The 10620-nt window shown below is 37.6% G+C and overlaps 1 protein-coding gene across 1 annotated transcript; it reads right to left on the bottom strand.

The window, feature by feature from the left end:
• Nucleotides 1–522: 522 nt before the first annotated feature.
• LOC122316043 lies at nt 523–10328 on the bottom strand. Its single transcript, XM_043132501.1, has 13 exons — nt 10050–10328; nt 9723–9881; nt 9022–9270; nt 8814–8933; nt 7827–7907; nt 7062–7157; nt 6679–6774; nt 6402–6455; nt 6118–6321; nt 2645–2770; nt 2231–2296; nt 1593–1892; nt 523–1197 (listed from the first exon to the last, which is right to left on the bottom strand). Exons 1-13 carry the CDS (start codon nt 10110–10112, stop codon nt 721–723), a joined length of 2091 nt encoding a protein of 696 aa, XP_042988435.1. The 5' UTR covers nt 10113–10328; the 3' UTR covers nt 523–720.
• Between the last annotated feature and the right edge of the window lie 292 nt (nt 10329–10620).

The raw sequence follows: 10620 nt of genomic DNA, 5'->3' as shown, positions 1-10620 counted from the left end.
TATATATTTTAAAACTGTAAATATTATTTAAAAAAAAAAAAAGAAAAGAGTTCATAGCTGATACACCATAAGATTATATTTAACATTAATAGTAACAAAAATACATATTACTAGCCCACTATTCAGTAATACATGGGTAAAAACTGGTAGTGCGGCTATTACAATCAGCTTTTTTTTTTCTTTCTTTTTTTTAAACAAAATTTTAACATTTTTTAAACATCTAAAAAAAACACACACAAATTAGTATTGATAATTTTTAAACATTTTAAATAAATAAAATACACTAATGGTCTACCATTTTCCATAAATTTAAGAGAGAGAGCCAGGAGAAACTGACATTTTCCTTGCCTATATTCTAAAAGAAGATCCTACAGTACTGAAGCACTGCAAATCGAATCAAGCGGGTTCCAGAGCTTAATTGCTTACCCTGACAGAGGAAGACAAAACATGCTACGTTCTGACACAACGCACAGACACAGACGCACAGACATCCAATACCAATAATCACAGCAAGTAAACGTATTGTAGTTAAGTCTACGATCCATGGAAGATATTCATTAATTATATTTGGAGCGAGGCAATGGGTGATACAAAGGGAAATAGTACATTTTTAAAAACCCAAAATTTTCTAGGGGATTGAGATTCTTCACTACATGAAAACTCAATTCCCAAAGTGAAAGATCTAGCTTTCTTTAATCAACGCTGGCAAATTTCATTCAGTCAACGCGAACCAGATGAAGCACGAGGTTTCCCCTTCATGCAATTCAAGTGTTGGGTGACAAATATGACTCCCATCACAAGAATAAGGCAACCTACCAGTGTGCTGAAGAACAGGGCACCTGGCTGCCTTGTTTGGACAAAGCCATACACCCCACTCGAAGTCACAAGAATAATGTCAATGAGTCCATCATTTGAAAAGTCCTCACAGATTAGGGCATGCGTTGGTGCCCCGGGAAGATCAATTGATGTTAATGGACTTCCTCCTGGAGATATCACCACAGCTTCTTGATCTCCTGCTGCTAGGATCACTTCTTGATTGTCATGCATGCGCAAGGGAAATGCCTTCAGTGTGGGGACTACCATAGTAGCTTCCATCATACCAGATGGGGATGGAAGATTTGACCATGTAGCACCAGTTGAGAGATGCCATTGCCAATCAGCACCATGCTCATGCGAGAGGGGGGAGTATGAAGTTACCTAAAAGGCACATAAAATTTGAGCTTCCTATACAGTTAAAACAGTTATGCAGGATACAATAAGAATCCTTCTGTTGATCATATCAGAGGTGTTCAAATATCACTCTGTATGCTATTATCCCATTCTGATAATCATGATGAGCATATTTCCCTTGTAGAGCATAATTCATAAGATTCCACAAATGAAATTACGCCAATTTTATGCTAACAATTCTTAGATGCAATCAAATTTTAGGTGCAACCTCCCTGCCCTGGAGGTTGTATTTCTGCACCCATTGTGATAATGAGCAAAAACAGAAAACTTATTTTGGTTTGTTGCCTGAACTAGAACCCCTCAATCCAATGTCAAGGTATCCATCCATAAGAGATTGCAATGGATCAAAATTAATAGCATACCTCCCCTCGATTTGTCAAGAAGATAACATCACCATGGCTTCCCTTACGATGCCTATGACCATCACTTCTTGGGATTAGAATAGGCGTCGCCACCTCTAAAGAAGTAATATCTGGTGTTCGACCATAGTATCTGGAGAAATCTCCATGCTGGAAAAAGTTCGAGTGGCTATACTGACAGATTGAAGCATTGAAGAGTTGCTCTCGTGCTGGTACACCAGAGGTTGCAACAGCCCAACATGGTCGCAAAACTTCCATGGATCCACTAACAACAGTCTGCTCAGCACCATTTCCTCCAACAGCCTGAAGACAGCAAAGATTTGGCATTTATTGGACCAATATACAGCCAAAATTTTGTAATAAATGGTTCTATGCATCTCTCATTATCACCGCAGTTACTAAACAAAATAGACATCATCTCTTTGTACTTTGGCTGAATTCAACAACACGATTTTGGGAGAAAGCTAACCACATCCAAGGTACAGGGCAAAGCATACCACAATACATGTGTACTTCAAAGAAGGGGTACTTGAACAAGATACGACTACAACCACCATGGATCAGATACATAGATACATAGGGTTTGAAGAACCTATTGAAATAGTGACTAGACCAGAGAATGAAAAGAAACAAATATGCACCTGGACATGGTCTAGGACTCCGTCACCATTGATATCAGCATGAAGGCCACCTTCTTGAAGATGAAGCTGCAGAGATCATCACTATCAATGATGAAGCATGTTAAAGTAAAAATAACAAAAAATACAACATAGCTCAAGTGCAATGAAACCAGCTTGTTAACACTTGTTAACTGCAGCTTGTTAAATATAATACAAATATGCATATTGTCCAGATATGCTGCTTTAATAAACAAGTTCCTTGGCTTTCCAGATGTGAATAGCTTCCGTGTTGTACTGCAGCATTTACAACTACTGTAGCAAGTTTAATATCTCTTGAAAAACTTCACATTAGCAACTGTCATTAATACAAATTTTTCAATCCATCCATTGACTTTCTAAATGAACAAAGCTTGATAGAATGGGTAGGCTAATAACCTTACACATGGTGCGACCTGATGCCAAATGAATAACTATTATCCCTTCCTTCTGATGAGCCACAACAACATTTGGAACCCACCAAATCTTTGTGTAGGTTGTTATGGTAGGAATATAAGGTGGTGTCTGCATCCAAAAGCAAAACAGGTTATAACAAGGCAATTTATAAAATAGAAATCTCTTCTGTAGTTCTGATAGGCAAGACATAAAGTTAGAAATTAAACTTCCCAGAGGAAAATTAGTGATCACTACTTTCACAAAAATGTAGCACAACATCTCAAGGGATGCAAGCAGCAAAAGCAATTGAGGGAACATGGTTGAGAAACTCTCAGTTCACCTCAACATTCTAATAGTCAAAGCATGCATATCGAGAAAGATGTTTACATAGTTGACTATTAATTGTACATAACTGAGTATATGTAAGTATATAATATTAACATAAAAATAAAATAATAAATACAAAATTTTCTAAAATTTAGAAATATAATAAGATAAAAAAATAAGTGCAAGGAATGTAAAACTAAAGAAATAGAACTTTTCATCATTCTACATGAAATATATAGATACGTATAATCATCTCATTTTTTTTCGGCAGTGTTTATTTCATGCATGCACTATAAGAACATTTTTTTGTTTTGTTTTTTGATAAGTAACAAGTAATTGTATTGATAAAAATAGGCATAGCCCAAGTGCACCAGAGGTATACATGTGAGTACACTAAATTAAGGACTAGAGACTGTTACAAGAAAGTCTTGGAAGCTGAGACCATTTAACTCTAGAGCAATGGCCCACATAAATAAAGTCTTCCAAAAAAATCTCCTAAATTCCTCCGAGGATCATTCCTGATCCTCAAAAGATCTATTATTTCTTTCTCTCCAAATACACCAGAAAATAAATAGGAACCATCTTTCACACTGCTGCAATCTGTGATGTCCCTGTGATCCCTCTCCAGCTAGCTAGTAGTTCCACCACCCTTCCCGGCATTACCCAAGTTAGTCCCATGCTGCTGAAAAAGTAATTCCATATTTCCCTTGCGAAATCACAATGTAAGTGGTCTACCATTTCCCCACTATTTCTGCACAAACAACACCAGTCCATCATTATAAGTCCCCGCCTTCTTAGATTATCAATGGTGAGGATCTTCCCTAGGGCTGCTGTCCAAACAAAGAACGCAGCCTTGGGAGGTGCTTTACTCCTCCATATGTTCTTCCACGGAAACTTGGGCCTAGTTTGAGCTGAAAGTGTGTCATAGAAAGAGTGTACCGAGAATTTCCTATTCTTAGAAGGTCTCCATTCCATCTTGTCTTCAGCTGGAACCCCAATGGAGCTGTTTTACAGTAGGTTGAAGAACTCCCCCAGCACACTCACTTCCCAATCTTGAACTTCTCTAGTGAGATTGATATTCCATACCTGAGAACCATGACTAATTGTCCTCCCATCAGCCACCATAACTTCCTTAACTAGTGAAATTCTGAAAATATTAGGATAAGCATCCTTAAGAGCCATATCTCCCACCCACACATCAACCCAAAAGCTAATTCTGCTGCCTTCCCCCAAACACAGCCTAGTGTTACTTGAATACTCCCCCCACCCTTGCCTTATATACTTCCACAACCCGACCCCATAAGCCCCTCTCCCCTCATTAGAGCACCAACCCCCCTTTGCACTCCCATACTTCGCATCAATCACCTCTTTCCATAAGGCTTCCCTCTCATGATTATACATCCACAACCATTTTCCTAACAGAGCCTTATTAAAGAGCCTAACATTACAGACCCCCAACCCACCATCTCTCAAAGGGCTACACACTCTATCCCAACCAACTAAATGAAATTTAAACTCATCACCTAGACCACTCCACAAAAAATCACGTTGGAGTTTCTCTATCCTAGATGCAATGCTTGTTGGAAGGGGGAATAACGACAACAAGTATGTGGGAAGGTTAGATAGAGTGCTCTTTATAAGTGTGATCCGCCCTCCTTTCGATAAGTATAACCTTTTCCACTCGGCCAACTTGCGCTCTAATTTCTCTACCATACTGTCTTGGCTTTAAATGCTACTTTTATTGCACTTGTCCCTAAAAAGGTGGGTGCAATAGAGGCACAAGATTTCAGGCCTATTAGCCTAGTGGGCAGTATGTACAAGATAATTGCCAAGGTTCTTGCCAATTGGATGAGCACAGTTATGTATAAAATTATTTCTAAGTCCCAAAATGCATTTGTGAGAAATAGACAGATATTGGATTCAGTTCTAATAGCTAATGAATGCTTGGGCACCACAGTTAAGTCGGGAGTACCGGGTATTTTATGTAAACTGGATATGGAGAAGGCCTATGACCATGTCAACTGGAACTTTCTGTTTTATTTGTTGAGAAAATGTGGCTTTGGGAAAAGATGGCAGGGGTGGATCATGCATTGTGTGTCAACGGCCCGTTTCTCGGTTTTGGTAAATGGTGATCCTATGGGTTTCTTTAATGGTTTGCAGGGGCTACAACAAGGTGATCCACTATCACCACTCTTATTTATTTTGGTGATGGAGACTCTTAGTAGAATGATATCGGCTGCTGTAGAGGGGGCTTTTTTTCAGGATTTTCAGCGGGGCTTGCAAACCATGGCTCCACCACTATTTCTCATCTCTTGTTTGCAGATGATACACTGCTGTTTTGTGGGGATAAGGCAGGACATATTCAATACTTGAAGGCCATCTTACTATGTTTTGAAGCGGTATCTAGATTAAAGATAAACCTTGCTAAAACGGAGAAGGTCTCGGTGTTGGGGGGGGGGGGGGGGGGGGGGGGGGGGGGGGGGGGAGAAACATTAGTGGAATCGCCAACATATTGGGATGTGTGGTCTCTTCGCTGCCATTGAGGTATCTTGGTCTTCCGTTGGGAGCAACTTTCAAAGCCAAGACAGTATGGTTTAGTAAACATAGAATACTATATAGTGCACAAGTTACTGGTATGGAATCAAATAATGAATGAGATGAGTCAGGTCAGGAGATAACTCCCTGCAGGAGCCATGCTTCTATTCACCCCTGATGATGGACCATGATATTTTAGGTGAGACAGTTTCACCTGGAAAGGGGGTAGAAAGCTTTTGGATGACAATAATGATCATTATCAACAAATCAAAAATCTAACAAGGATAGCGAATCACAAATACTTTTGTCTTATCAGTAAGTGAACAAAAACGTGATGTGTCTCGAATCCACGACCTCAATATCTACCCGTTTCTTGTGGGGGCAGGAGGTGCCACTTGAGTTACAGCTCATTGGCAAAGGAGCAATGTTAGATGCCTATTGAAAAGAATCTAAGGAAGATGCTATTACTGGTCATATGTATTTCTACAATGAACCAAGTTAACAACTCCAGCATATTCTGTTGATGGGGTTTGCTAACCAACAAAATAAGTGAATGAGTGAACCTGTAAAATATGTTTAATGAAATGCATACAGATATGAATAGTGAATTTAACCTTCTTAGACTTTGCTGAACTAGCATAATCTGCAGCCTTTCCAATCAGGTTTGAAATTTTTTTTCTTGTGTCTTTCCCTGGAGGATGGTTTTCCTCAGGCTTGTGAAAAGGGTAGTTTGTGGTCTTTCCAGATGTTTTCTTCAAAGTTTTCCTTTTGTGCCGCCTGAAGTGTGCCAGCTTCAACACAGTATCTTCTCTCCTATCCTGAATAGAAATAATATCAATGCTGTCATCACTTCCAACTATTTAAGAATGAATACATCTATTTTTTCTTACATACTTACCCAGTGATGTGGCATTACTCCAAGAATAGACTCTCGGAATTCCCTACACTCAAACTATCACATGAAGAAATTAGGAACAATGTACTTCTCTAAATGAATTAAACCATCCAACAATAAATCCCACATGATGTGGGAAACACCAAAAGAAACCATCCAGAAACCATCCAACTGGTATCAAATAGAATGGTGACCAGAGTGAGGAGCTGGACATTTATAAGTAGGTAATGACTGGTATTATGAAACATATTGACAGTAACAAACCAAGCTTAAAAGATACCTCTCCAGGATGATGATTATTCAGAGTATGAACATCAAGCTTATAGTTATGCTGCGGAATTAACTGTGATGCATCGGAAGAACGTTCTTCAGTACTCTAAACCACAAAAAGATGAAATAAGTAGTTGGATGAGCAAATAAGCTGATGGAAGTATTAATAATCAACTTGATGCCAACAAGCCGCACCAACAGCACTAAAATATGAGCCTACAAGAATTTGCTACAACTTAGATGTGAATGAAACAAAATTTGAAGTGAATAAAATCAAAGAGATGTGATTGGAGTAACAATCTCTCAAGGAAGAGCTATTGAATCAGAGTTTGAGATATGATAATGTGTTGGATGCTGAGAAATAACATACAATAAACAATAAAAATTGATCACCTCATTCTTACTACTCCATCGGTTTTCACCAGATCGACCAGCAAATGCGAAAAATACAAAATTGCGTAAATCAACAGCTCCCAGGTTATCAGAAGCCTATGCAGGACAAACAAAACACGGAATTGATATCAAGCCTTTACTACCAAAACAGAAGAAAAAATTTCACATACACCTATTAGGTCGTGTCAAATGAATTGTACATTAAAAAAAAAAAAAAAGTAGTACACTCAACTGAGTAAACTGAAATTCGAAGAAAGCATGGCTTTCATTGTAGGAATTGAATTGAAGTTACATGTATGTTGGCAGGGAGAAGTAGTATATGTATGGAGGAAGGGTATTATGCATTGAAGTTGATTTCATTGTGTAGTTTGGATGGAATTGTGAAGTTTAGAGAGATGCATTGTACATCTTCCCTGAAAAGATAAGGCGAGATGCTGAAAACCTCTAACAATTTTAAAAACACTTTAGACACATGTTTACCTAACAATAAATAGCTTTTTAATAGTAAAACTTTTTAATCAAACTCTATTGATAAAAGCTCTACAATTCAAAACTCTATTACCCACAGCAATCCCAAATTGGCCTTTGATATTGGAAAACCATAAAGCTCCAATGCATTTTAATTTTGATATGATGGTTTGATGATGCTTTTGTTGAAGGATTGAACTAGTGAGGGCTAGAATTAGAATGGCCGTGAGGGGACTTGTGAATTGCTCTTGTCAAAACGATGTCATACAAATTCCTTGGTGAGAAAAATGTCAATACCTCTTTTTCACTGGCACTTCTTCTATGTTGCTCAGCATTTTTTTCAGGCATCCCAATTTCTTCAAAAGGATCCATGGCAATCTGAAAGGGTATGAAAGATAGTTGCAAGCACACCGATAAGGAAATATATTGAGTCTACAATTTTGCACATCACAGAGCATCCATATTTGCAAGTGCACTGATAAGGAAAGAAATTAATAGGTAAGAGTATATTTGGCTTTCATTTTCAGGAAGAGATGAGTTCTCAAAACAAGGACTAAAGGGACAACAATCTACAATCTCATTAGCATGCACAAATCAGAAGAGTAATAGGCAATCAAATTTAGCAACCGTGTCCCAACAACCCCTAGGGGTTGGCTCAAGTGGTAAAGGCCTCAGGCTTGGGGATATGCTGACACCCAGTGCCAATAAAAACAAAAAAAAAAAAAAACAGCCCAACAGCCTGACGTTTGCCAAAACCGAAAAAGTTATATCCATCTCCACGAATAAATAAGACCAATCAGGTGAAGCAGCACTAGTGTTCAACTCCCAACAGTACAATTTCCTCAATTTCTTTTTGATAAGTTTCTTTTTTAAAATTTTGATAAAAAACTTCCTCAAATTTCATGATGTATAAGTTAAAAAATACAGTAGATGCCAATCATATCTTTTAATGATTCTTTTGAGAAAGAGAAAAAAATTGCCCTTGCAAACTAGGACACAATCTTCTCAGCAGGCATATTGATGAGGCCATGCATGTATTTGTCGCTTCTTAACTCTTCTGTTCACATTTCTTGTTCCTTAATCAAACTGATAAGTGGAAGGTTCACCAGATTGACTGCAATTTTTTTAATCCTCAAAGAATATTACACGTGGCTCATAATAAAGTGTGGAAAGAGAATTTTATAACTCTTGATCTACTAATTTCTCAGCAAGTCAACAAAAGTGTAATACCATGCATACTACATCCTCTAAAAACAAATAAATAAATAACTAAACAAAACATACATGAGGTTGCATTTCCATTCTCCCACCAACAATCACTAATCCAGCATCCCCATGCTTAATGGTGTAATTGCTTATCAAGATTGCAATCTCCCTATGATGAGCATTATGCGGGAAATCTTCCTGCCAATAAGTAACAAGAATCAATACTGACAAGAGACCATTAGTGGTTGATCCTTACAAATAATTGAATTAAAACAGTACCACAAACCTGCAAATTGTTTTCCCACAGCTTTTTGAGGTTGTGATCGAAGCACATTACGGACCAACCTGAAGTAACAACAACCAGGACCTGCTTCGGCTTCTGTTCGGGTTTACCTCGATCAACAAGGCCTGCAGCCATTGCTACAGGACGCCTCCCAGAAGAAATCCTGATTTTGTCAGGCAACAAGCTCACCTCTGCGAGCACACGCGCATCACTGAACCCTTCATCCACACGCCTGGAGTGTGGCTCCAAAACCTTATAAAAATCCAACATAATTCAAGATCCCAATAGCTAACAATGACAGTGGAGAGCATGACATATAAATATTCCATAAAACAGCTTAAAAATTACTATTAATATCATTGCTATCTTTAATATTAAAAACTTTACCAGTAAAAGATTAATATAAAGATCGCGATCATCATGAGGCACCAACAGCATTCTAGAATAAGAAGAAAGATTTCGATTCATAGATATATATTTTTTTGATAAGTAATACACTTTATTCATCGAATGCAACTAGGCAAAGCCCATGTACACAGGAAGTATACAAAGAGGCACCTAATTACACTCTAGCAAGCTGATTTCGATTCATAGATAATGAAATAAATACTCTAGAAAACCGAAGAATAATTTCTCTAAATTTCCTCACCTGAACTTTTAAAGGTGCTGAAATCAAAGCTAGCGGTAAGAGAGTTCAAAATCACCTGAATTTTGGCGTCGTGGGTGGCCACGAGAACTTCTTTCTTTCCGTCACCGTTTAAGTCGGTTACGATTGGCGGAGGGAGGCGCTCGGCTTCGTATTTAAGAGGGTACTCATCGGATAGATGCATCCATGCCTCTCTGAATGAAAAATCGCCCTCGTGCTGGAAAATCCAGAAATCAAATTAAAAGAATTTCAATCATAAATATCAATGTCCACGAAAGAACGAAATTGAAATTGTTAGGGTTTGGGGTTTATGAGAAATAGAAAATGGTTCTGCTCGTGATTGAGGTGTTGGGAAGTAGTAGTGTGATGGAGAAATGTGAAGGACCTGAAGAGAGAAGAATATAGCAAAAGCGGAGAGCATAAGAATGGCCAAGTCTCGCTTCCTCATCTTCGATCTTCTTCTTCTTCTTCTTTAGGCGGTGGAAGATCAATTTCTCGCAGTGTCTTAGGCCCAGCAGCTGCTAGAGAGAGATCGAGACGCAGGGCTGGGTTCGGTTGGTACCATAAATATTGACAGAAACTGCCGAGCCGGTCGAGGACTTTCGTTGCTTTTCTTCCGACCTATGTTATTACACACCGACCTCTTTGTCATGCTAAATTATAGCAAAACTCTTTAATAATTTTATATTTATGTAGTTTTCTTTATATAGGATGGTTGTTTATAAAAATTAAAAATTAAATAAAATATTAATTTTTAATAATATTATTATTTAAAAATTTAAAAAAATTAAATTATGATTTAAAAATTTAAATTATTTATTATATTTTATATAAAAATTTAAAAAAATTATAATAATGAAATGAGATATATTAAGAATATTTTTCAATCTAAATAATCTTTAAAAATAAATAATAAAAAAATTCCATTTACAAATTAGTGCGAAGATTGATTATAT

Source organism: Carya illinoinensis, chromosome 7 (genome assembly GCF_018687715.1).
Source record: "Carya illinoinensis cultivar Pawnee chromosome 7, C.illinoinensisPawnee_v1, whole genome shotgun sequence".
NCBI lineage: Eukaryota > Viridiplantae > Streptophyta > Magnoliopsida > Fagales > Juglandaceae > Carya > Carya illinoinensis.
The sequence above is the reverse complement of the archived record's forward strand: the minus strand, read 5'-3'. Positions and strand labels throughout refer to the sequence as shown.

What these genes read in the sequence shown, in the direction of transcription:
- LOC122316043 (XM_043132501.1), bottom strand. Translation starts at nt 10,112, where the DNA reads ATGAGGAAGCGAGACTTGGCCATTCTTATGCTCTCCGCTTTTGCTATA. An exon ending in GAGTAATGCCACATCACTGG is followed by an intron (nt 6,322 to 6,401) that starts GTAAGTATGTAA and finishes ATTTCTATTCAG; the next exon opens with GATAGGAGAGAAGATACTGT. An exon ending in GAGTCCTAGACCATGTCCAG is followed by an intron (nt 1,893 to 2,230) that starts GTGCATATTTGT and finishes TGCTGTCTTCAG; the next exon opens with GCTGTTGGAGGAAATGGTGC.